The sequence below is a fragment of the Tyto alba genome, unplaced genomic scaffold, assembly GCF_018691265.1.
Source record: "Tyto alba isolate M040663 unplaced genomic scaffold, T.alba_DEE_v4.0 Super-Scaffold_1, whole genome shotgun sequence".
In the NCBI taxonomy this organism is placed as follows: Eukaryota; Metazoa; Chordata; class Aves; order Strigiformes; family Tytonidae; genus Tyto; species Tyto alba.
Genome location: NW_024881261.1, coordinates 18,492,595 through 18,520,387, shown reverse-complemented (window position 1 = coordinate 18,520,387; position 27,793 = coordinate 18,492,595). Strand labels below are relative to the sequence as shown.

The 27,793-nt window shown below is 34.0% G+C and overlaps 1 protein-coding gene across 10 annotated transcripts in view; it reads right to left on the bottom strand.

The window, feature by feature from the left end:
- The window catches only part of EXOC6 (exocyst complex component 6), a 96,378-nt gene that overhangs the window by 36,180 nt on the left and 32,405 nt on the right, over window positions 1–27,793 (bottom strand). For 4 of the 10 annotated variants that reach the window (XM_042786910.1, XM_042786901.1, XM_042786932.1 and 1 more), the window contains exons 7-18: window positions 26,661–26,816; window positions 25,932–26,000; window positions 22,371–22,454; window positions 22,231–22,277; window positions 21,737–21,857; window positions 19,753–19,824; window positions 18,993–19,090; window positions 17,782–17,887; window positions 14,062–14,171; window positions 12,882–12,993; window positions 11,096–11,230; window positions 5,782–5,961 (exon numbers count right to left, since the gene is read on the bottom strand). In XM_042786910.1, the coding sequence (XP_042642844.1) occupies window positions 5,782–5,961; window positions 11,096–11,230; window positions 12,882–12,993; window positions 14,062–14,171; window positions 17,782–17,887; window positions 18,993–19,090; window positions 19,753–19,824; window positions 21,737–21,857; window positions 22,231–22,277; window positions 22,371–22,454; window positions 25,932–26,000; window positions 26,661–26,816 (1,290 nt within the window). Of the gene's footprint in view, window positions 1–2,660; window positions 2,691–5,781; window positions 5,962–11,095; window positions 11,231–12,881; window positions 12,994–14,061; window positions 14,172–15,629; window positions 15,660–17,781; window positions 17,888–18,992; window positions 19,091–19,752; window positions 19,825–21,736; window positions 21,858–22,230; window positions 22,278–22,370; window positions 22,455–25,931; window positions 26,001–26,660; window positions 26,817–27,793 lie in introns of all 10 variants that reach the window. The other 6 variants (XM_042786887.1, XM_042786918.1, XM_042786893.1 and 3 more) reach the window with 3 other exon arrangements.

Below are 27,793 nucleotides of genomic sequence, written 5' to 3'. Positions count from 1 at the left end.
CACAGCACCTTCGCGGTACTGCTTTCTAAGACCCATGCTAGCTGTCTCAAAAGCAGCTTTCATCATTCACTACGGTGTCAGTCAATATGATTTATGGACTGCATTCAACAAAGTCAAAGCATATAGAATGAGAAATATGACTACAATCTGCTAATTTGTTTTGTATTGAGCCACTTAGGAGTCAAAGACCTGATGTCAGGCTGAGACCAGAAACACAATTAACCGGCCAGTGACAGATTCATCCATCCTCCCTGCCAGGCTGTGCCAATCAAAGACAGCATGAAGCTGCATTTGGAGAAATCAGTAAGAAAACCCATTCTCCAAGTAGCCTGTGGAGGCTGTTGACTGACAGTTTTTGAATATAGCTGCAGAAAACCACCACCCTTTCACCCTCACTGCAAGCTGTGAAATTAGGCTTTTGCTGCCAATCACAGTAACAATAAAATAACACAAACTGCCATCCTCAGCATAAAAGGAAATAACAAAACTTATCTGTTAAATGTAAGAAGTTAATCCAAAGAATTAATTTACCAATATGAAATTAAATTAAAAACTTTCTGAAAATGCAAAGAAACTAAACATAAATATTTTATCAGTCATAATAACTAAAGCATTATATTACTAAACATTAGGACTAAAATCCAACTTTTGAACTATTGATAAAATACAAGTATACTAAAAACCACTAATGGAATATTTAAGAATCAATTTTACTTCCAGTCTCTGCTCCATTTTCTACTGAAATAATAAAAAAATACCTCCTTGAAAGTAATTTGTAACTGTTACTTTTCAACAGCCATTCTTTTTCAAAGAGCTGTCCAATACTTGCTTTGTGCTGACCAAGCGCATATCTAGAATAAAACTTCAGCTAATTCTAAATTTAGATTAAAACCACTTATATATACACCCCCTATAATTTCAAATTAACTGATCTGAAAATAAAAGGTATGATTTTTCTTTAACTGTTCAAAATGAAAACTAAAAAATGCAGGTTCTTAATAACAAATTTGATCATCCAATTGACTTAATGAGATAGATGGCTGTATAATGAAATTTTAATTTGCTTTTTGATTCAAAGTATCAAATGGCACTATAAACTGCAACATGAACTTAAAATGGTATGTAAAAGAATTTGAAAACAGTAATAATCTCAAAAGACTAAATTCTCGTAACTTTAAAAACCAGAACCATTAAAAACTGCATGATTCTCAAATGATAACCTTGCAAAAGCAATGCAGCCTCTGTGCTCTCCATCTCCAAAATTCTGCTAGTGCTTGGTCATAACATAACCAGCACACTGACATCTACTCAACGTTAACAAGAAGTATTTCAACACAAAATATTAAGTATTTCTAGTGCTCATGACACCTATTAGCTTGACAGTTCAACATGAGGCTGAGTATTCAAATCACAGAAATGTTCATTGGAATGAACCACCATTGTCATCTAGTTCAGCCTCCTACTTGGAGTAGCACTGTTGCCAACAGTATTTCAGGTCTGTTGTCCTTTTTTTCTGGCTGACCCTTCAGCAACCGAGGATGAGAATTCAACAGCTCCTCTAGGTAACCTCCTCCAACACCACACTACTCTCTTCATACAAACTTTTTCCTAATGTAAAAGCTTAATCTCCCAAGCTTTCACTTGTGACCATAGCAACATGTGAATTTGTCAGTCCTAGCAAGGAGAATTTGCCTCCATCGCCTTTGTATCTGTTCTTAAAGAGGATGGAGGCTGCCACTAGATCTCTCCCCAGCCTTTTCTTTAACAGGCTAATTAATCCACCTTCCTAAACACCCATTTGTAACTCATGTGCTCTAGGTTCCTAACAACTTGGAAGACCACTTCTATCCTCTCCTGAGATCCACAGAGCTACTACTCAGCCAACTGCTTTCCAGATTGTAGCAATGAACAGGGTTATTCCCACTCTCTATATTCTAAGTGCCTTACATATTTGTTTACTTAAACAGTGAACAGCCCAGTACACATTTGTTGCTGTACTCTGCTTAAGTGAACAAGATTCAACCATATTATTAGAAAAAATTAGTAAAAGTAAGTTCAGAAATTCAGTATTCAGAAGCCACGCACCAGAATAATGTTAATTTCAACACTTTCATCATCATGTAAATTCTTATGCCAAATTAAAATAAACTCTTTATACAAAAATTGATGACCTGAAAATAATCAGGGCTTGGAAGGATCCTTAAATGCAATCCATCATCATCTCAAAAAATAAAAAATTGAGCATACACATTCCCTTGACCCCAGGCAGATGTAGCAGAGAAATGATGGAACTTTCACTGATTCTTCATTCTGCTATATCACTCTACCTTTATTCTGTATGCATGTCTCAGCTGCATTTTGATAACTGACCTCTCTTCCAAAAGGTCTCATGTCTCCTCTAAATTATCTCATTTGGGATGCAAGGCACACCCCACCAACCTTCTGCAAGGTTTTTAGGGCTCCTGGATGGCCCAGTGTACGAAAGCCCAATGTTAGTCATTAACCTGATCCCTGCATGCAACCACACAAGGTACACAGCAAGTCATCAGTAAAACAGAAGGGTCTTTTTATTAAATGATTAAAAATTGAAGCAATAAGCCTGCAGGCAGTTCATAGTTTTTCAATTCACATGCTTTTTTCTTCATCTTGCATCTACTTACCGACATAGCTGCATGGTCATTGTTGTTATTCTGAGAAGGAAACCAGTAAGGCAATCAAAACAAAAAAATTAAGATGTACTGTCAACATCAAAAAAAAAAAAAAAAAAAGAATAAAAAATTGGTAGCAATAGAAGGTAAGGAAAAGCTTCCAAAAAGAATAACTACAGCTACATAATTCCTTATGTTATTTTTTTTAAACCTGTGGACTTATATAGTATTTTGCTGAGGCCTAACAAAGATTATAATTTAAATAATAATAATTTGACAATAAACTGGTTTTCTGTACTGAGGAACTGCATGCCAAAACATCAAAGTAGCAAACTTCAAATGACAAAGCGTCTGCTGAAATGCCTTTCCATAAAGTTTTCATGATAAGAAATAATGTATTCCAAAATACTTAGGTTAAAAAATAAATATAATGTTTACCATCTTGGCTTACTGAGGCTATCTGTCATTAACATACTTTGTTCCAGCAAGATTTAGAATGGGTCAGGACAGTAAGAATCTAAAAGTAACACAACCCATTCATAAATGTTAACATAAATTTAATGGTAATATAACTGCAGGGTGGAATAAAGCTTTTTTCTTTTCCAAAACTGCTTTTCAAGTACAGTAAACAAATACAGAGGAGAAAATCAAGATACGAAACTTAAGAGAAAAAAAAAGCCTCAGAGACACAAGACATTTCCAGTGATTCAACAGAGATATCAGACCCCAACTAAGTTGTGCCAAAGTGTGCAGGTTCAGTAAAATCGAGATCATGGTCTACCTGATTTAGATCTCTAATGTTCCATTAAAAGTAATACAAATTGCATAAAACAGATATGTAACATAAGATGTATTTTTAAAAAGTTTTTAAAGAAATACTTCAGTATAGCCCCACATGGAGGAACAAAAGGAGACATCCCTGTGCATTTACACAGCTTACACATACAGCTAAAATAAATCAAGACACTAATGACAGGAACCCAATGACTGCAATAAAAAAATTGTTAAAGAACATATTATAACATTTCTACAAGAAGACTTGAGTTTGAAACAATATCAAAGAGAAAGTCAGTGACCCATGAATGAGACTATGGAGAACTAGTGTGGCCAGCCAGTGCCCTCAGCCCTAGTATAATGCCATCTAACATGATTGGATACACTAAGGTATGAAGATAAGAGATTCCTCTACTTGTCCTGCTCTTTCCTTTCTATAATTATAGCTGGTGGCTAGGACTTTTGTCCTTTGATTTCTAATTACAGAAAAGGTTCTGAGAAACTATTTTGAGCAGTGGAATGTTTCTGCCAGCCATACAAAAATTACGGAGATGACACTGTGACATTAATGGAATAATCCATTAATGAAAATTAATACTATAATTATGCCAAATAATAACTATGGTATATGATAATCTAGCTTAGTTTAGTACTCCAAAGCACTTATTATTTAAATGAGTAATGGAACCTAGTTTTGAGATTATCTTTGAAAATGCCTTTAGTATAAATTTTCTCTTAATTAAAATAACTTTCTATTACAAATATAATCAGAATCACCATGATGAAACTGTATACACATTTTCATATCACCTCTACAGCTCACGCTTGACAATATTCATAGGACTGTATGTTTCTACAATTAGCCAGGCCAGAACAGGGAGTGATACACAGGGTAAGTCAAAAATTACAAGAACCCTCTTGCCAGACCAGACTAGTTGTCCATGTAGTTCTATATCCTGCCCGTTACCTGACCAGAGTTTGATATTACAGAATAACCTCTTTGTAGGAACTAGCTTTCTCCAAAGGCTGGCTTGTGCCCCAAGGCATGTATTTTTACTCCTTTCACACTTTTCAAGTCCTAATGCCACAGCTGCTTTTTTCCATCCCTCTTAACACAATGTTTTGTTCTGTCTGTGACTCATTTACGAACAGCTATATCACAACACACATTCATGACAGACTTCTGTACGTCCTTCTCTAGAAGTCGCACATCCCTTAACTGCTATATGCATATGACCATTGAGGAGCAGTGTCATTTGTTCACACTGCTTTGTATGTTAAGTTACAATGAATTTAACTAACTAACAAACTTGCTACTCTTATCAAAAAATGCCCAACTGATTTGGCATAAAAGCACATGCCTCACCCATCACATCCACATCAATATTACATGATACATTCTGAGTGGGTTATGTATTTGAGCCAGTAGAAAAACAGGAGCCTGAAGAATCACAGCCTCTTCACATGGGATTTGGAAGACCAGATAAGCCCATTGTGCCAGCAACTTCAACACCTTGCTGTGCACGTGAAGAAATTATATTTTACTTCCAGTCAGGAGCCTCAAAACATTCTATGCATTGAGGACTTATTCTTTATAGGCACTGCGTGTGGGCAAAGCACTCAGACATCAGTGTGGCAGTAGCAACCAAGGACAGACAAGCTGATGAAAAGGAGATGAAGCTTGAAAGACTTACTGAAGTTACTCCAGACCTCTAAAGCTATAAACTATTATGCTGATAAGTCAAACTAGAAGTGGCCTTTTTTGTCCTAAAGCAAGGAGAAATCAGACAAAGGACTGTAACAATTAGTACATAAAACAGGTTAACAGTACCCTTTTACCCGGGACAAAATAACACAGGATAGATACATTTGACTGCGAACAAGGATTCATTCCAATGAAGCTTAGTTAACTAGAATCAAATGACTTTTCATGATCAAAACTTTTTAGCTAAAAACAACCTTGGAGAATCCAAGACCTCCATAATCTTATGCACAAATGCAGGATTTGCACCAATTCTGCATTGCTCGAATCAGTGCATGTGTACACAGAATCAAGATAGTTAATTAAAAAGGTCATCTGATGCTCTAGAAAACTGCGTGAGTTATTACATTTTTTGTAAATTAGCTGCTGTTAACAATATTACTAAAGTATTTGAAAGCATTTTTTAAGTATTACCATGGGTAAGCATCACCAACATACTGAAACACATCTGAAAATATATCTGTACTGAAAAAAAATTTAAAAACGTCTGCCAGCATGTGTACAATTCAGAAATCACATCTATCTTCAAAATCTTAGTATTTTAAAATAAAATAATGCTCCAATAGTTTGAAATTAAACTTAATCTTGAACACTTACAGGTAAATGAGTAAAAACTTGAAATGTACTTCTTAAAAAGTTAATAAGGTCCATTAAGTATCCACTGGCTCGTCCATCTGATTCAGACATTGTCCAATCATAATCAGCAATCTGAATAAACTCATCTATCTTTTGGTTAAGTTTTGTGTATATTTCTCCTTCTGCTGCATGCCTTGCATCCTGAAAAAAAAATCATGTGCAATTGTCAGAATTCTAAAATATTATTAGAATACAGATAAAATTATATTAATCAACTAAACTGAAGTCTTGTGTTCTTCTTACATTCAAAAAATATTTTATTTAAATCAATATTTTAACTTCTGTCTTACAATAAGTCTGAGGCTGTGGTTTTTAAAATATTACCACAAGCTATACTATAAGGGTGTTTATAACAGAATATGCCTATAGCATAATCCAAGTCCTCGGAGACAAAATAAATCAATTTGAATTTGGAAACAAAGCAATTGCTTTACTCTCTTCAAAACAATCACCTTTAATTCAGCCTTACAAATTTATCAGCCCTAACACAAAGTTTACTTGGCCTCTTTTACAAAGAAAATAGTAAAAGAACATAATTATTTTATCTGTTATGGAGAGAGGTCCAGCAATCATAAGATTTTTATGTAATTAATCTCTTAAAGCTGCACATCTGAAGAATACTCACAATTTTTCATCCTCCTTTAAATATCCTGATCATCACACACTGTGATTCAGAGCACTCCACTACTTCCTCCCATCCCTAATTTTTGTTCTGCCACGACCCAGATTCTACTTTTTGGAACAGTAAAGAGGTAAAGTCTAGCATTTGCTCTGAAGTGAGTTTATGATGCTATCTGCCTTATTTGTTTAGGGGACATCCTCACAGACACAATGGGATCTATGTACAGATGCTTAATGAGTTGTATCTTGCTGGAAAGTCATGCTTTTGCCAGCCTGGAGATTAAAGACACTCAATAAATTCTACGTTCTAATTTGGGCTCAAATGAAACTTTCTTCACTGATCCTGAGAAATAATTCAAGACAGACATTTGATTTAAAGTGAACTGGTCAGTTGCTGAAGGTTTTTAGAGAGCAAAAATAGGCTGGATATACTGAAGCAACAAAAAAGTGGATGAAATTTCCATTGCTAGTTTCCTCTGGGAGAAAGCAATCCAAAAACATTTTACTTCAGAAATGTGTAAATAAGAAAGGTAGGGGGGAAAAAAAAAAAAAAAAAAAAAAAAAAAAAAAGAGAGATCTGAGCTTAAAGGTGGCATCACATTGAGTGTGTCAAATTCAGTCTTCAGTCACGCCCCAGGCCGTCAGGCACTTCAACATCAGGAGGAAGCAAGAAGGCATGTGGCCCTGCCATGTATAAATATCAAACTAAGATTCCCTAAGAATAGCATTTTTAGTGCCAAAACAACTCATAAAGGTCTCCACTGAACAGCTCTCACAATCCAACATACAAGAATCTGACAACCTGTTAACATGTCAAATAAGGGAACATGCTTACATCCACAATTTTGTAGATGGCTATGACCATAAAAGCTTCAATTAAAGCCAGGTCTACATTTAAAGTTCCTAATTAACAATGAGACCTCAGTTTCAGCAATCTATAATGACAGGACTTGCAAATATATCTGCTTAGGTTTAGTGCAATTGCTTGGATTTTTTGTTTGTTTAAGTTTGGGGGTTTTTGTTTAAAAACTAAGTAATTTATGGAGTGGTTGTATCATCTTTACCAGTTAAGATGATTTACTGGCAGTGGCAAGACTAGTCCTTCAGTTTTTATTTTGGAAGCCTGGTTTTGGCTACCTTTTATTTTGCTTTGGTTATTGGTTTACAATTGGAGCAGTGTGCTGCTAGTGCCTTATGTAAGGCATGTTGCTCTATTGCCTGAGAAAACTGAACAGCCTAGCAATTGAATTTCAAACACAGAAGTCACTTCTGAGAAGCAGCACTGTGAATCCCATGCATAAGTCAAGAAAGAGTGAGTTAGCAGTATTCAGATCTGGGATGACTCCTAGAGGCATAAGAATTAACTCCATCTCTTCTTTTAACGTAGTGACAGAATTGCATCAAAACCTTTTGAAAGCTCACGAGATTTTCTGTCATTATAAAGTGAAAAAGGCAAATTATGAAGTTTTGTTCAATGGCTTTTCTCTCAGGATGTCCTGAAGCCCTGCACAGGATCTGATGTTGTGTATCTGGCTTTCCAACAGCCATTACACAGCTTAATGCTGAGACCCTGGGCTCAAAAACTTCTATCAAGATCTGCAAATACACCTATTTATGCTTAGTGTGACTGCTGATTTAAACAAAGGAAAGTAATGGCCATCTAAAGCTGGAAAATGTGGCTATAAATATTGAAAGCAACACAATTTTTAAATACGATACAATTAAACAAGTTTTTATGGTTTTTTCCTCAATTTCCACCCATGTGAAACAATGCTTAGAGAGTTTGAAATACTTCTTAAAATGAGATCTTATATGCAAAAATAAAATGAGAAAAACAGCCGTCTAAAATAGCTATGAATTAGGTCTGAAGACTTCTATTAGTACACTTACACTGTGTTTTTTAAGATCATCTCATGGAATGCAAATGTGATTGATGCTGCTAATAAAAGGAGGCTTTTGACCACTCAGAGAGAATGGAGGTGACATGATTTGCCACCAGGAGATGAATTTAATAACAGTAGAACATACCAAACTGTGTGAGGGCTCAACCGGGGAACTGCAAGCAGTTTTTCATTAAAATAGAGGGAAAAAAAAAGAGGAATTAAGGAGAAAAGAATTTCCTACTTTAAGTGGAGAACATTGTGCTAACAATTCTCCAGGGAAAGAGACAGGAGAAAAAAACATTAAAAAAAAAAATTCTTACGTGTTTGTCAGCGTTCATTCTGTATTTTTCCAAAATGCATAGATACTAAGCTCACTAAACACAGATATGATATTATGTGATTCCCTCCAACAGAACAAAATTTATAGGATACTTAAACATAACTTAACAGCATAAGGAATCAGCACAAAATATAATGCAAACTTTCAACAGCATTTATTGAATGAAATTCAAGGATAAAGAACATCTTACCTCTTAATGAAATCAAAGACTATGGTTGCATTAAGTGTTTTGTTTGAATGTTAAAAAGGTTATGGATCAACCTTACACAAAAATATCTATAGATACGCAAATTCAAAGACACACATGCACTATCAGTACACAACAAACAAACTAGGCAGCCTAGAGGTTAAGGACAGGATAAAACTAGTAAAACTACTGGCAGGGCAATGGTAACCTAAGCATGGTCGCTAGGCCAGAACTTTACTGTCTTGCCTTATTCATTAAATTCTTAGTAAAACAAATGACAGTTAATGGGAAAATTGTTGGTAATCAACTGGAAATATGAAGTGTCTTGCAATGATGATGTCTTATCCCACCTCACCCACCTTTTAACATCTATGCCAGAGGGCATATTATTATAGGATAGGCTACATATTGCATCAAGAGAAAAAATAAAGTACAGAAAACAGAACTACTCTCAATAGGATTAGTCCTCTTTATCCCATAAATACAAGAATTCACTCCTTTGTTTCAGTGTACACTGAAAAACCCCCAAATACCTAAAGTTCAAATTGCAGCTGCTCTGGAATCCCTGATGACTTTTAGTTGTTTTTTCTTGTTTCTCTTTCAAAAATGTCTGTATAGAAGCCCCAAGTGACTAAGAAGGCAATGCACTGGCTGAATTCATGGCACAAGGTGACATATACAAGATTATTCTATGTGAGCATGTTTCTTCAGAAAGAAAATGCCAAACCACACCCTCAAGCACACACATTTTCTTCTATTCTAAACCAAAAAAGCTAGTCAGCCAGACATGGTCAATGAAATAATTTCTGCCATATTTTATGTATATGAATACCAAAACTTGGTTCTTTGATGTACACAACCATCCAGTGCTCAGAAGAAGTACCTGGCAATCAACCACCACCAGAGCATGAAGGATCTCTAAGCACCTCTACACCTGTCCCCAGTGCCAGTGTGCAGGAGGGTTTCTGGTGTAGGACCATTCAGTGGCCTGAGTGGCAAACCATCTTTGCACTCAGAATAGCTAGTCCAGCTGCTGGGATCTTCTTTTAGAGCTTACGAGGTTCATTATGACATAAACCAGCCTGAGCTAGGATCAGAATTTTGACTAATTTATCTTAGGGATAAATGTTAATCATCTTGAGTTACTTGGCATTATGTGTACAAGTTGTCTTCAGCAATTTCATTTTTACGTGCAGGTTTCTCATTAACAACACGTGTCTGCCTTACAACTGAAAAAGGACTAAGGCCTTTTGAGTAATATTGTGGAGAGGGACTTCATTGAGGGTATGGTTTTTGCTGTGCCAAGGACATCAGATGTGATTATACAAGTCACTTGGTATTTTTGCTGTAGTTTCCTCTTTTCAAAAGCCTTCAGATTTTTTGTATAGACAAATGCAAGAACAACTAGGAGAATGTGACCTACTAATGGAGATGAGGAGTCATATATAGAAAGAAAACTACAACATTTCTTAATATAGGATTATTTCATACTTGGCTTACAAATGTTGCCATGTTGACTTGTTGAAATTACAACTGTCTACGCTGAGTATGCATCATCGATGATTTACTTTAATTTTCTGAGCTACAAACTGAAGTACTTCTGCCATTTATGAAAAAAATCAGAGAAAATACAGTCCACGCAGATAAGCAGCTGTCATACACTAGAAACAGCCAAGTTCCCAATAATAATTTTAACAAGTATTATTGTATATATAAAACCCATATAAATATTAATTCTAAAAAGATAATTGAATAATTTATGCTTTGTAGCACATTTTTAATACTAATTTTATATTATTAAATTACACAATTTGAAAATATACCACAGAATATTGTAGAATAAAAACAAAGAAATAATACAAACATTTTAGATTAAACTAGCTGTTTCGTTTGACTCCATTCAGAAAGGGGAGATGATACATAGACTGAACCTTAATCTATCGAAAGCTTCTGGTGAAGTCAAGCTTAGCTTGTCATTTTGTAACTTAATAAAAGATGCATTTGAAAGAATATTGATGTTTCTTGCATACATATATATTTCAGATCATACCGATAACATAAAACCTGGTGTTTATCTGCTCAGTGTTACAATCGAATTCTTAACAGTTTAGAGTTGTTTTAGAGTCAAAAATGAGAAAGCATGCAGCTTTGCACTCACTCTCTTTTGTTTTAAAATGCTTCATTTATAGTGATTTTCATATAAATTTTCAGACATAGTCCTAAACCAGATTACATATACCATACCTTAAATGTAGAAAGTCCATAAAGTCTTGCAGTGTGAACAGTCACTTGTGAAATATTTGTAATGTTGGATATAAAATCCTCAAGGTATTTACAGGCTTGTTCCAGGTGTGTGGTGTTTATGATGATTTGAACAAGCTACAAAAGGCAAAAAATTCTTGTAAAAATCCTTTTTGTATCATCCATTGTCATTTGATTTTGTAAATGCTTATTTCTTTCAGCAACAATGGTACTAGGAGGTAACTATAGTATTTCAGGTTATCACCTATTACCTGTTAGTTTTCAAGTTTGCTTTCAAATACTACTAAGGAATAATACTACAGTTTACATACAAATGATGTCATTTTAAAAAAGGAAGACTACAAATACCTACACAGTGAAATAAACCCAACTGATATTTTAGAATTTAAAAAGATAAAATAATGGAAAATATATTGCCAAAAGCAAATCACTGATTTGTACCATAAAAATAATAATTTAAAAAATTACTGCTATTAAAAAAAATTTCACAATATTGCCTGCAAAATTATGCATTCTGAAGTTATGGAATTTCAAAAATAAGACTGTCAAGTCCTTCCCTCCCCAACAGTGGTAATCATCTGCTTGTACATGACAAATAATAAGCAGGACCTGCATTCGTATTCAGTTCAAAATCAGACAACATACACAATGCATAGTAACTGAAATATCAGTGTATCTTAATTTTCATTACATACTGTCTGTTTTAGTGAACACCAATGTAATGCTTGGTAAAATATATCTTCTCTTTTTAACATTTTTCTCATAAAACATATTGACTTAATAATGAAAAACCTCAAAAAGTACTAGTGAATTTATTTTCATATCCTTGAAAATATTCTTCTACCAATTCAAGAACATAGAAAACTAAGTCTCAGAAAAATCGTATGGCTTGTCTTATTAACATGGCAATATATGATTTATAGAGCTCTTTCCTGCTCATCACCATCTTGATTTCTATACAAGCATTTCATCTATACAAGAGGTTCTTCCAGTTTAAAAACAACATTCAATATGACATAACACTGCTCTAACAGCAACAGTGTAAGTTCTTCTCAGTATGTTTCAGTGAGTACCTGCTGTCTCCTGACTTTGCATGTTCCTGCAGTGAACGTTCAGAAAGACTGATTCACTGTCTCACCCTGTCTTATCCTGTCCAATAAACATATCAAAAGTCCTGATGAAGAAATAACATGCACAAACCTACTGAAGTATTTTAAGTGCAATTACTATAGAAAAAGTTTCATGTGTTAGAGTGAACTTCAGATTTTAGATTTCTTCATTTGGTAGGTTTACTCTGAAACTTTACAGTTCAGAGTAAATGAGAGAGAGATTTTCTCCCTCCCTCCTTTTTTTTTTTTTTTTTTTTATAGGAAGAAAAAGAAATTCAGCAATGTGCTACTAGTTGCTAGACAGAAGAACACACAAACCATGCTCTGTATGCAACTGAAGCGTCTTTAGCTTATTTCTTGCAAATCTGTTTATCATCCAGGACACAGAACTCTTCCATTGTCGTCTTTCTCAAAAGGCATCCCTGTGTAAATATACTTCCAACTAGACTCAACACAGTATTGTTATTATTTACGTAACAGATATTGATGCTTCTTTATACTTCATCTTTCACCTCTTTGGATTTTAAATTTTAAAGCAACCAACTACTTGTTTTTCTCACAGAAATCTTAATAGCACAACATAACTACATTTACAAGAATAGTTTTACCACTATGTGTCTTAAAAACCCACAGTTTTGAGTATGTGTTTTAATACTTACCTCTGTTAAACCTATATGAGGTTTTTTAATTAGGTTTTGTAAACAACTACTTAGAGTTCTTGTAAGCAGCAAATTTGTAGATTTTCTGAGCATATCATCTATTTCTGTCGAGCTGAAAAAAAAAATGTTTATTTTTATAACTATGCTGTACATGACAATACTTTGACAATAATAATTAATATCTTTTTTCCCCCCGGCAAAAGGAATTTTTCATGTTAAGAATTCCCTATGTGCATTTAATTTCTGGTTGCTCTAAGTCTTCTGTGATCTAACACACAGAACATCCCTTTCATTTAACAAATTATCCATTAATTGAATTTCAACACTGAAGCAAAATCTGTTATTTTTAGATTTTGGACATGTTTATTGACACAGCAGTTCAGAAAGAGTAATTTGTGGGTTTTAATTAGTTACCAAAGAGGTCAACATGCACTCATTAGTACGTGTAAATTATAAACAGTATCAATTAAGAATGTGTGAAAGCGAGTCATTTACATCTTTAACAGTGCAGAAGTGGGTGACCAGCTGCTAATACCTTCCAGATTTCAGATCTATGCATGTTATTTTATGTAATTAACACTAAGCTTTTGAAGGCCACAAGAGGAAAGGAAATGAGAGAATTGTGATGTTTTACATCAGAAAAAGGTGGGATGGAAGAGGGAATGAAAATGCAGACAGCACGTTTTGTTGCAGGAGAAATCATTGCTAAGGAAACTCAGAGCACTGAGAAAGTAAAGACTGTTCTAAGTGATCAGGGATGCTACACAACTATTTCTGAAATGGTCAATATCAAACTATATTTTTCAAATCTTACATGTTTTGTTAAATAAATGAAATATCTAGATTGTTCAAACCAGTCAATACTGTTTAAAAAACTCCAGCAGTGTTTTAGATTGTTTACTATAACAAGCTATGTTCACTCTTATGGACATACACATATTGTATACAACACATATATGAAATACATATATATAAAACGCATATATATGAAACACATGCTACAGCACTGAGAATCATGGATTAAATATAAAGAATTATATATGTAATTTATAAGTAAATTATAAAACAAACACTGCTAGCAAACACACAAGAAAATGTATTTTAATTTTAATATCTATTTTTAGGTCACCTGGAAGTTATAGGTTACCTTATAGTCACATTCCTGATACTTTAAGCTTACCTGCGGTGAAGTGACTCTGAAAACTTAAGGCTTGCATAAATAAATTCCTTAACCTGGATATAAATCTGAGGCACTGACTGAGACATTGGAAGCTTCTTTGGAAAGGATTGCTGTGAAAATAAAAAGATAATACTATCTTACATGTGAAACTGATTCTAAGGTATTAAATGCCACAATTAGAAAGCCACTTAACACTACCAACATTTTAATCTATTTTAATATTTTCTGGTTTTCATCAAATACAAACATTGGTATGCATTGACCTGACTTCTATAACTGTTTAAATAGCTTATAAGCAAAATAGAACTTTACCCCTCATTTAAATTACAATAAAGTTTGGAGACTTTGTGTAATTTAAGATTCCTCTGTAGAAAGCAATTTACGAACACATTAAAAAACAGGTCTCAAACTGCTTTTAATCTGAAAGACCAAGACAGATGTAAGTCGGATGAGAGGTTCAAAAATGCAAACATTTTTTTGCCGAAGAAAGCAGTGAAAAAAAAAAAAAAAAGAAAAGGTTTGAGAAGTTCAATACATCTGGGATTTTCAAAGCATCTTGAGAATGTTTAGGCATGTATATCTACTATTATATATTTACTTTCTCCTGATGGTTTACAAAACCTAAGTGGTTTGAATTCTTTTCAACAATTGAATCAACATGCGGGAAACACTAGTAGCCTGTAAGCATAAAATCATGCTTCTTACTTCAGTTTTAAAGCTGATTTTGTATTTGGGAGGACAAAAAAAAAAACTTAAATTAAATCTACACATAGCAAATAGGTATTTCTGCATTGAATATATAATTTTTGAAATCTGCAAACCAATTTTCTGTTTACTCTGTAATTAATGCATGAGAAAAATAATTAACAACTGGTATCATCTCTGGAGAATTCAATTTCTCTAAAAAAAAAAAAAGCATTAATCAAGAGCAGCTCAACATTTGTGTAATAAAAAACCAAGACAGAACAGATTACAGTGACATTCTCCTAATCATACCTCTTTGTTTAAGATTAGGGGGTGTGACAAATATGTGGTGTAAGTGCCACCAGGCTTTTGTGTCATTCAACAATGACATCAAACATTCTTTTTAACAGTAAAATTTACTTCAAATGCGTATTAATCTGATTTAAGCAATTAATTTTTACAGATAGAACAACTGCTATTACATATAACTATTTTGGATTGTCACAATATACTGTCAGCAGGGCTTGAGTTTCAACCTTAACATGTACAGTCATCTAAGAGAAGCAATTCTTTATCCTCTCCAGTGTCTGGCCAATACAGGACATACCACTTTCGGTCTGATTATTATAGAAGGTAGCAAGAAAAAAAAAAAAAAAAAAAAAAAAAAAAGAGCTACAACCATTTGTTTCACTTCTGAATACAAAAAGGGAGTAAAATTAGATTATATCATCAAACTATGATAATTTGGCACATTCAATCTAAACAGCAGACAAGTGCAGGCAAGACTGTTTTGTCCAGTCAGATTGGATTTGCTATGTTAAGTAGTAGGTTCTGGTCATAATTCTGTCTAATGTGCTGCAAGCAACTCCAATGATAAAACTTACCTGTAAAACATAAGGGTGATTCATCCTCACCTACAGTTAAAAATGAGACACACACTCATGTTTGTCTCTTTTTATACTAAATGGAGAGAAACAGACATTTTCAAAGTTGAAATTCCCCTTAATCTGTAAAAGGCACCAGAGATGCATCGAATGGAATTATCCCTCTGGGGTGTCTATTCCTCTCTGTCAACTACACAGGCACCTTCAGCAAATAGACTGAATTTACACTTTTTTTTTTTCCCCTGTTGTTTTAAAACATCAAAATGTAGATTAGATTAACCCACCCAATAGGACCTCCCAGTGCCTTATAGCCTAAGGCAACAACAGAGAGGTGAAGTAAATGAGATTATAAACAGTAACCAAAAGAAGTGATGTTGGAGCATTTATAAAGTTTCCCCTCCATGTGGATTCCCTGCTATCTAATAACACACAAGGTAACAGTGCAGTCTTTCTTTCAACGAGGATACTTAATGATTCTTTCTCCTCCATTCCACTGCCTAGTTGACAAAACTTTTAGGAACTCATTATCTTTGAGACTTCTGTCCCTTTTCTAAATACAAAGACAACTAAACCGCTTCAAAAATTTCTAAGACACAAGAAAAAAACCTCAGACTACCTTATTTCTAATGATGTCCTGCTTTACATCCAGATTTCAAAGCTCTTTTCAGAGATACATTAAAAAATGGTTTGGTTTTTTTGTTGTTTTTTTTTTTTTTTTTTTTTTTTTTTTTTTTATGAATTAATAGAGACAGAGAGATATGAAGTGACTTAGCAGCACCACACAGCTGCTCAATGATAGAGTTGGGAACAGAGTGCAACCTGATTCCCAGCTTACTCTCAAACTCACCAGCCCAAAAGCTGAGCATCAGTGAGATTATGACCCTAAAGTATCTACAAAAAGTGCTGTTCACCATGAAATAGAAATCCCTCTCTGTGTCATAAAGCAAAATGAAAATGGTTGGGTATAGAGAATACATTCCCCTTCTGGTGAAATAAGAGCCAAAGCTTTGTATTAATCATACATATATGTAATTACATATGACCACACAAGTAATGTCCACATATACATGTTAATATAATATACATCAGAGAGAGGACAGCAGATTAAATTGTTTAGTGCAAATTAAAAATATGTGAAATTTATTAGCAAAATATGTCATGCTAAATAGGGTGTGGTATACTTCCAACACTGTAAGGGATTTCCATTCTGTTTATCTTATTTTAGTATTATAATGGCTAAGGAAATTAATTTGATGGAGGAAAGCATCCAGAAAGCACTCTGGAGTCTTATTCAAAAATCAGCATAAAACCCACCTTTAATTTTTCATCTTCACTGCAATACTGTATTAATGACATGTAGCTGTTACATTTCTCTGGTAAATCCCTGCTGAATCACAGAATTAGAGTATTTTTTTACTTTTGCAGATATCTGTAGCAATGGACTGTGTATAAACCAGCTTCTCCCTACAACAGTTTCTCCCATTACTAGGTGGTTCTCTTATTTAGTTCCCCTCTACAGACTCCATCATGAGCCTGTTATTTCTTCACTGGTATTACCAAACCCGTATTTGAATAGCAGAACATATTAATCATCTTTCTGTGAAAGGAGTTTGTAGTGAAAAAATGGCCGAGGCTATGAACGAACATCCTATTCGAACATCCTATTCGAACACTAATCCAGCAGAATTATTTATAGTCCCTTCACATTTATTTTGCCCCACATGCTCAAATACAATTAATTTAAAAAGTGAAATACAAAATTTGCTGTCTCTAACTGATTCCTGGTTTACATGTACTTTTGCAACACTACAGCACATTATATAGTATGAGTTACTATATCCAATGTGTTGCAACAAAATGTAACTAAAGACAGACTGTATTATAATTACATAAAGACTGTATCAATTAAACTGTATTATTAATTTGTTTACAAAACAATGTTCATTATTAACTCAAACATCAGAGCAAATGACTAAAGCTTTAATTTTCATATTTACTTATGACTAGATAATTACACACAGAAGGTGATTTAGCCTCTTAATCTACCTAGCTTCTCAAATTTTAATTGCTTTTTAATTATAAAAATCATTACTGTCCCAAATGTCCATAATTGGATTCCGTCAAACTTTAATAGCATAAAACTTTTCCTTACCTTATCAAGTTCTGGATCTTGAAAAGGAAATTTGCTTATAACTATTTTGTATTCTTCTTCATTTGCTACAGGAATAGGGCTGTAGTTGTCTGCTTCAAAAATATCCCTAGTGAATTAGTTAGTAAAGTGAAAAAAAAATCAGGACATGTAGCTTATAGTATTTTCCAGTGATAAAACACGTAAATTAATATACATTTTACTACCACACTTAGGTGTGCAGCTTCAAAGTTATGAGCTGCAATCATCATAATTTCAGACATCCAAACTATTTTAGATGAATTTGAAAGTACTCTGTATGTTAACTCTTTATACAGTGTCTAATCATAGAGAAAAAATAGCTGCAAGCATTTTAATGTATATGACTCAAAACAGCAAAGAACTTGAGATCAACTAGTTTACTCTAGAGTAAACCATAATGAGATACTTATTAATTATGATAGCCTACACTTTCAGAGTGTCTCACTTAGGTACCACAGGTACATATAGTCCATGAAGATGATTCAGAGAACTTCAACTGTGAATATGGCCACAGCATTATTTAAGTACCCTCTGGACTTTTCTACTAGTCAATGACTATACCAGGAGTCTAGAGATCTTGAGAACCTTAAGTGGTCAATTTAATTTTAAGGTTTTTGGTAATACAGTTTAACATATTTTATGGTAAACAATTTTTACACATTTAGACATCACACTTTATCTGCAAACAGGCTTTGGGATACAGTCCCAGACTGCTGTATCCCTGGATTTACAATTTACTCAATCAAATGCTTCCAAGGAATAGGTGGAAACCAACCTGTATTAAAAAAACATGAAGGCATACTGACAAAGTCGGTAGTCTGTCAGGAAAATACACATATCAGCTAACTGTAAACATTAAGACAACCTAAATCAGGAACCTTATGCCCTATTGCAATAGCCTATAGTTACTGGGTTCCTAATGAAGAGAAACAAACACCTCTCCTGCATGTTTCTCCAGTAATGTCCATTTGGAGACTTTCCTTCTCTTCATTAAGTACAGAGGCAGTACTCAATGGCTCTTTTCCTAAATATTAGTTACATGTGATGAATATCTTAGTCCTATCCAGACTAAAATTAATACAGAATAATGAGTTAATTAATTCTTCCAGAATTACAACTCCATCAAAAAACCTTTAAGTTAGACAAAAACAATAGATTCAATACAAAAGGCACAATTATTTTTAAATACTAACCTGAACAATCCAGACCACTTTTTAAGAAGTGTTTCATTGTACTGATCTCTTATCTCAAATAAAAGATCAAATAGTCGGTTCACAGGAAAACCATAGCCCTAAGATATAAAAATGAAAAGAGTGGCTAATTGAAGAAATAATACATTTGGTTCCTATCACACCACTTCAGGACTCTGAGATTAAACCTATTATTCAATCTTGTCACTTCTACAAAACAAATTATAGTACTTTAAACACACCATTATAATTAGAAGATTATATACTGAATTCTTACCAAATACTTTATCGTATGTTTTTGGTTTTCAGGCAGACATTTTTCCCAGCTGTCTATAACATTTGCTATTTATGCATATAACTAATCTTTTTTATCAGTCTGCTAAACATTGCAAGAATACTTGCCAATGATGTTCATTTGGTCTTTCAGCTAGACGGTTAATGATAACTGGAATGCTATTCTTCCTTAAGATCAGAAGTAAAGCATTTATAAAAGACAAAAACATACACAAATTACAAAGCTAATCTTAATTTTGCACAGATATGAATAACTGGATTCCAGTTGGGTAGTCCAGAACACCTATATTATGTTGATAATACTGAAAAGGAGGAACCAAAGCAAGAAATACATACATTTAAAAAATATTACTGTGTAATTTTGTTCTTGATTTGTATATATGATTCAGGAAAATCCAAAGCATTGCACTTACCTAAAGGAAAAATTTGATGCTAGGAATTTCAGTTAAACTACTAATATAGTATGTACCTGCAAAGTATCAGCAAATACTACAATGAGATTCTTCAGTTCCAGAACAAGGTCAGGATCACTGCAATACGACTGAAAGTAAGAAATTCTGGTTTTGTTAAAAGGATTTCAAATATGGAACATACGTTTTCAATGAATATTAGCACAGAAGGTTAAACTCTCCAGCCTTATACCTGACTGACTGCCTCGGGAAAAAACAACTTAGACTCACTTGTCTTCACTTAATCCAGCTATATAAAGGTTTTGTTGAATTTTTATATGAACCTGTGGTACTATACAAGTTCAGAAAAAGCAAACTAGAATAAAAGATTCAATAAATACCAGCATGTTGTACTGAGATTCAAAATCAGCAAATTACATGTTTTGCTAAATCAGAGGTTTCCACAAGACATTCTTTTGAACACTAAGCCTGGGTCTAATTAGGGCTAACTGTGCCACCTCAGACAGTGTCCCAAGCTGTATGAGGAAACCACTAAAAAATACTTTCTAAATAAGTTCAAATTACAAATTTGATGGTAAAAAGTCAAGACATTAAGTTATTTACTAAATAACTGAAACTTGATTTTCAGAGGTGTGGAGTCATACAACTAAGGCTTTCACCTCAGCTTTACTATTTGCAGTACTGGATAAAGTAAAAAAATAGTTCTATTAAACTAACTGAAAGCAGCATGAGAACATAGTATTGTTTAGAGACTATATATACGTATTTCACATTTCTTTAATTTTCAGTCTTAGCATACTTTAATGAAGTAATGGTTTGGTTTACAATACCTCATAAGACAACATACACTTACCTAAACATTAGTCTATACTAGGATGATGTTAGAAGGATATTGTGATAGAATTGGTTTTGATGGGAATTATGCATTTTGAGAAGAAATAGTGATCAACTACATGACAAAACATTGAAGAGTTCTTTAGAGATTGCATTATTTTTATTCCTTAAATTATCGTATTCTTACATAGGTGTATAAATCCATACACAGACAATTAACTTGTATTTAGCTTAAAAATTGCTGAATATATCTCAATTTATACCATTTCTCTAAAATCAATTAAGTAGTATGAAAACACCTCAGGTACCACTGATTAGTAAAGGTCCTAAGATAAAACTACAGTTGCAAACTGAACTTTTACCCCATTTTTCCTCAGTACATATGAAATACAAAATATTCCTTGAATTAAAGATCAATTGTAAGAAAAATAAAAATAACATTGCATAAAAGAACTGCTTCTAGCAAACATTAAAAAGGGAAAGATAAAACTCTTCTGTTTTTTCCCAATAGTAAAAGTTATACCAATAGTAAACTCGGAAGCAATTTACTATCAGTGAGAATGAACAATGGTATTCCATTGGTTTTTACAGAGGAATAAGAAATACCATGCAGCTATTCAGCATCACTGGAGCTAAGGTAGAAATGTACCTTTAAGAGACACACTTTGAATGCATTGAAATACTCAGCTGATAAAGAATTTTTCTAATACATTTACTTCAACATAAACATATTACTACTGTAGCATTGAAGACATAGCTCCAAGGGTTTTGCTGGTGGCGTTTATTTTGGAAATGCTGCATTTGGAATGATAATTAGGAACTATTTCCTGGTGGTGCTTTCAGTGCCTAACTATTCAATCTGATCTAATGAAGAGGTCAGTTGAGACTAATGAGGAAGGATTGCAATAATAACAGCAGATTAACTCTGCATATTCTAAACTGCTGGACTAAGAGAAGGTTTGGAAGACCCAGTGAGTTGTAAATCAGTGGAGGATTATGCAAACAGCCCGGCTGTGGATCACAGCCTGATACTGTTGGGAAAAACAAAAGCTTGGCAGGCTCCCTCCCAAATCCGAGCAATTTTTAATCACAAGGAAAAGAAAACATGAGAGGTGTAACTTTTCACTTTGTTACTATCCCTGCTTTAAATATACAGAGCTCTGAAGTAAGAGGATTTAAACTGCAGTACTGATAAAACTTCTCACTTACTGAATGTGTTCTAAGAACAGCAATGATCTTGGAAAGGGCCATGTTCCAGAGCTCATCGGTATATGTTCTAGTTACCAATCCTTGGGTTACATGTAAAATGTGGTCTTCTACTACAAAGAAACTAAAACAAAATAATGCTTAAATTATTACGTTGTTTTCTAATATTAGAGCAAATTCTACCCTTTCACACACAAGCATAGTCAAACGCTTCCCCACTCAAGCAGTGATGGTGTTCTGCTTTGTCCAGCACAAAATCAAAATGTGAAAAGTTTGTTTCATGCCAGCTGGAGCCCAAGTTGCTGGAGGGTCCTTGTGGGGCACCATACTGGCAGAACCTGGATGCTCTTCCCCACTCAGATCCAGCAACAACCACCCGCATGATTTGTGTAGAAACGGAATCTTGCAGAAGCAAGCTTTTGGACAATGGGAGAACAGAGGGTCAATTAAGAATCAATACAGTAAAACTGAAATAAATTTTTGTTTATAAAACTTACCCTACAATTTGACTGAAGTATCTTCTATAGCCTTCTACTGTTTCATGCTTTCAGTGAAAAAGAAGACAAGTTTAGAAATAAAAATATCACTAAGTATTAGCTACAACCCAAGTCAATGCAAAAACAAAAGTATTGGTTACCATGCTTGACTGTGGCTGCAGAACTAATCTTGCTTGTTTCCTTCTTTGTTTTCTGTAGTAATTTTCAAATATTTCTCCATCACCCTAAAACAAGACAAAAGTAGTTAAACCAAGAACATTGTCTCAGTATGAAAAAGGCACTTTTAAAATTGAGGGTAGAATTCTCTTAAACTAAGCCACTTAATTTGCATTTATTCCACACACAGACCTCCACAGCTGACACCAGCAAAGTTTTGCATTCATGAAACATGCAGAAGTTATCTTTTTTTTTAAAAAAAAAGAAGCCTACAGAATGTACTGTAAATAAAAATTTAGCTCATGTGCCTATATTCTGTCAAGCAATATTATGCATTTTAAGCCATATTTATGTTTTTAAACTACAGCTTTCAGAGCATATTAATATTTGTAGACAAGGCATATAACCTATTACTCTGTAACTGAAACTCATGGTGTCCTAAACATTAAAAATGCTTCTGTGAACATATGATATATCCAAACACTGCCTGCATTAGCTTTGCCTGAGGAAAAAAAAAAAAAAAATCAAAACAAAACCACATGAGATTTATTTAATATTTGCTTATTCTCTTTGGAATTGGTAAATTAATAACTGTGGATCTGGATTTTTCTCCTATCCTGGTCTTCAAATACACAATACCCTCTGTGCCTAATGATCATATTGTGAGGAATTCAAGTGACATCCTACCCATCTCATTAAGATGACCATTCAGTAGAAACCATCTGTCCATCTGAAATCAGTGTGACATGGACTCATCTACCTACTGAACACAATGTAATTTGTATGCTAACAGAATAAAGCAACTTAGCATTTTTAAGGTTTGTTTTTACTTCATGAGTCTATTATTGGGCCAGTGTTAGTTAGAATTCCATTACTTGGGCTTCCAAAAAATCTTGAAATCAAATTATTACAGAGATTGTACATTATTAAGCCAGCATTACTCGCCTAAATCCCTTATGAGACATAACAAAGAAAGTTTAGATTTAGTATTTTAAGTTCATGAGTATTTCATCATATTTAGAAATACTGCTAACCTAACAAAATCTAAAAGTAAAAAAGACACTTGGCCTAAAAACAAAAAATCCACTTGAAACTGAGATGCAAACTTACTAGAACACTTTCCGTTGCAGTAGAACTTCACAGTGTGCTCTAATTCATACTAACACATACTGATCAGACATACTAACCATTCACCTCCAGCCCAAATATTCAATTCAGTTTTCAGATGCTCAAAGCCATTATTGAATTCTACTTCTGATGCCAAATATCTACTCAGTCCTGACACAAGCTTCTCAAGTAAACAAGAGAGCTGTTGTTCTCAAATCCACACCAGAAATGGAGATGTAAAGTATCTTATGATTATTTATAGACCGTGCTATCCTGTGCAGTCAAGATCAGCAATTCAGGCATAACAACTATTTTAGACTGATATTCTGAAGTAATCAGCAGAATACAGCAACAACCCTGATGATTCACTCACTGAATAAGCAAAGGAAAGTCAAGATAAAATATACAAAACAATGCATTTGTTTTGCTCAGCTTTCAAAGATTCATGAGTTTATATCAATAGAAATAATAAATTAGCTCATGTTGGGTTATAAATTCTAGGAACATTGCTCATATATTAAGTACTGTTTCACACCAAAGTTACATTTATTATATATGGCTAGATAGTGTTTAGTTAAAAGGTAACATTACATGCCAAAGGGATCAAGGTTGTTTTCACCAGACTTTAAATATACAGCATCTTTATATATATTTTATATATAATTTTATATATAAACTATATATATAAACTATATATATAAAATTATATATATAATTATATATATAAAAATATATATAAACTCTTTATATATATTGCTCAGAAATTTCTAGTCTAAAGAACAGTTACTTGTCACTAAATACAGTCTATGTTTGGCATGTATTTATCTTTGCAATTACCAGGTTGCAATCACAAGCTATGTAGTATTCCGAGGTATATAAAATCCTGCTTTCTTCTTCAATATGAAAAAGCAGAGTAGAAACTTCTGTCCTGCACAAAATAGAGTATTTTCTACAACTTTTTATCAGAAAGAGAATTCATTTGGAATATGATATTTGTTGTGTCATAAGTCCTTGATATAGAAATGTAATGAATAGCCACCTGGTATCAACTCCCCTCCTTTGCTGTCATCTTCAAGTTCTCTAAACTCCAAAAGAGATGGTTTACAACAGGAGGTAAACAAGAAGGACTCGAAGAAGTGGTTAATGCACAACTCTTGGTAATGCTACCATCACTTATTAATTAGATGACGTTGGCAGGAAAGACAGTAGCCCTATTCTAAAGATGTCAAGAACCCTTTCTTGATATCAGAAAGCACTCCAAGTTGCTTTCTGTCTCCAGTAAATTTGGAAGCTGGCAAACTTTCTGAGCAAACCTGAAGAACATATCCTTGGATCAAGGACCCAACATCAGAATCCTTGTCAAAATAAAAAACATAATCACATACTACTTTGAAATGTCATCTGTCAGTTTTACTTCTTGTTCTTTCATTATGCTAAAGGAAGAATAGCAGATGTGGTCAACTGGTGTATTTAACTTTACACATTCTTTTTCATATGTGGTTTCACACTTATTTCCTCTGTAAAAATAAATGGTCCACTCTTTTTTAATAATTCCAGCAGCCTGTCTTTCTGTTATCTCCTGTTCTTTCATTGAGATGAATAATTACCGATGTAATTACTGATGCTTTTGTTTGGATTCCTTCTTTTTTTTAAAAAAAAAGTAACAGTGAAACAACACTTTAAACATTATTTCAAGATACAAGCTTCCATGTTACACAGCTGCAAGGATTCCATAAAAAGAAGATAACCCAGACTAAATGCTTGAAGCCAGGTCCAGTCAAGACTGTAGAATTGGCAATACTTAAAAGTACTTAATCTATACATCACTGATACTTATTCTATGAGTAATCTGACTTCAAAAGTAACTGAGACATAGGAAAGGTGAGAAAATAATAAATAATTTGTTACTAAGTTTCCCCAAAAAAGTTTTCATACTCCTTAGCTTGTGCATTGTTATCTCTTTTACAGCAGCTAAAATAGGCCCTTATGTCTATGCCATTGAATCCAATCTAATCTGCTTGAGGACAGGCTGTCACAATCTCCAGTTTTTGCTTGCTATTTTGCTCTACTGCTGTGATTTCCACAAGATTCAGACTGAATATACGCCCCCCAAACATTTGGGTAACATGGAACACTTGGAGGAACTGCAAAAGTGCCAATATGACTACTGAGGCAGACATGCATATTTTACATATATTCTTAAGAACACTTATGCAATTAATGTCTTGTGGCGTGTCATTTATTATGCACATAAAATAAGCCGTGTAGTCATGCCCTGAGTATCCATACTCTACTCACCGCAGCTGGTTCATCCAGAACTACTACTACTAGAAGCAGTATGTTTGCTTGCTTGGGAACTATTAGTGTATGAAAAATACAAAAATGAACATTCAACTTCAAAAAGTAAAATATCTTTTTGAGGTCACCTTAATACATACCAAAACTGAGTAGATGTGCAAACACCTATAGACTGGAGAAAAGTCTACAAGATCTTGGGCAGTTAAAACCTGAAGAAGGGAAAAGAAAAGTATATAAACCATAAAAAGCTTAGAATCTGCAAAATGTGATACATTACCAACAGAACTTGTCCACTTAATGAGGACCCAAAAATGGATGGGTTCTATCACAGAAGAGAAAATTAATTGCTTGACTCTTCCCTCCCTTTGTAGTACAGTACTACATTTTATTTGTGTTACAAGACCAGACTCCTTTACCTATGTTTACAGGCCACTAGATTTAAAGGTCTAAATATTTGTTGTTTTATTCAGTTTATGAATACAGAGTATTTGATAGCTAGAAGAGTTCTAACACAAGCTGAAGTCCTCAACACCAAAATGCTGGCTTTAGCAATAGCAGAATATTCCAGTGGGCCACATATCATTTAGAGTGAGTAGGTAACATATAATGTAAATTGCAACTGACTATCAGAATAATTACATGTTCCATCCAACTGAATGTCCCAAACATGATGCTGAAACTAGCACTAATACAACTAACATTTTGGCACTATTTTTCCCTCCTAAAATGCTGACCTGGACTGGTGTCCCTTGAAGGTGTTCTCTGGTTCTTCCTAACACTGACCATCTACAATGTACTGCAAGTTTTGTTCAATAAACCTTAAAAATTCACTTTAAATATAAGATGTGCTGATTTAGTATAAAAGTTACCTCTTCTTCATGCTCATCCTCCTCTTCAAACGTTCGCTTCAATGTAATTTCATTCTTGGATTCCAAAATTCTGCTTCTACCTAAATGCATATTCCGACCATAGTTTACATTATTCTGCTTCTGAAGAGCAGTACTAAAGGTCTTCTGCTGCTGTGCCTGTTTATAAGAGTAGTACCGATAAAGAGAGATGTAATGCAGATTTCATCACTGATGAGTATATGTTATGACATGAAAAACAGGTGGTGCTATTGAACACACATCACTATAACTGCAAGATGTGTGTCCTCAGCCTACACCAATGATTTTGTCTTTAATCTATTTGGGATGATAAATGAGTTCACCAGCTAATTTATGCACAATTTTTCTCTAATCCCCAGAATACATTTTTACAGGTAGAAGAAATTTAAAAAGTAATCTGCAATTTTCCTGATCATAATTTGCAAACAGAAAATCAATATTTAAATGAAGTACAGTTATCACAGAGTTTCCAGCTATTTGTTTGCCGTCGTCAGTTAAGCCTTAGTGAGCAGTCAGCTGCAGAAGCCAAATACCCCGTAATGTACTTACTATTGAAAGAAATGCAACAAGGTAGCACAGTATAATCTTGTGATTAAGTTTCACTTACAATAATAAAATCTGCATTTTACAAGAACTTTAGATGACAAAATGGCAACTCAAGCTGAACTCTGACCAACAAAAAATCAAATTGAAACTTTACTTGCTCTCCAAATAAATTTTAAAAGCATTAACTGCTTTGAAACTTGCCCCTGTACCAGCGCTTTGAAGAGGCACGAGTATTTTGTGATGGAACATGCAAGGGCTCCACATGTCCCAGTCTCCTCCTGGCTCTCACCTCAGTCCTCTGTATTAGCAGTACTTTAGGAAGAACTAGGCAGTTGTCTCAACACTTTTAGTCTTACTCATCCTTGCTGGCTGGCCAGATAGGTTGTTCTTTGTTTTGATGTAGTAGCTGCTGAGTAACAGACTGTCTAGGAGTTGACTACTCAAAGTATTTCACAGTTTTTTGCAATTTGAGATATAGAACATTTCTCCTTCACTTCCCAGGGAGGAAACTACTTCTTGTCTAGTACACAGATACAAATTTGGAAAGAAAGTTTGATGCTACTGAGGTG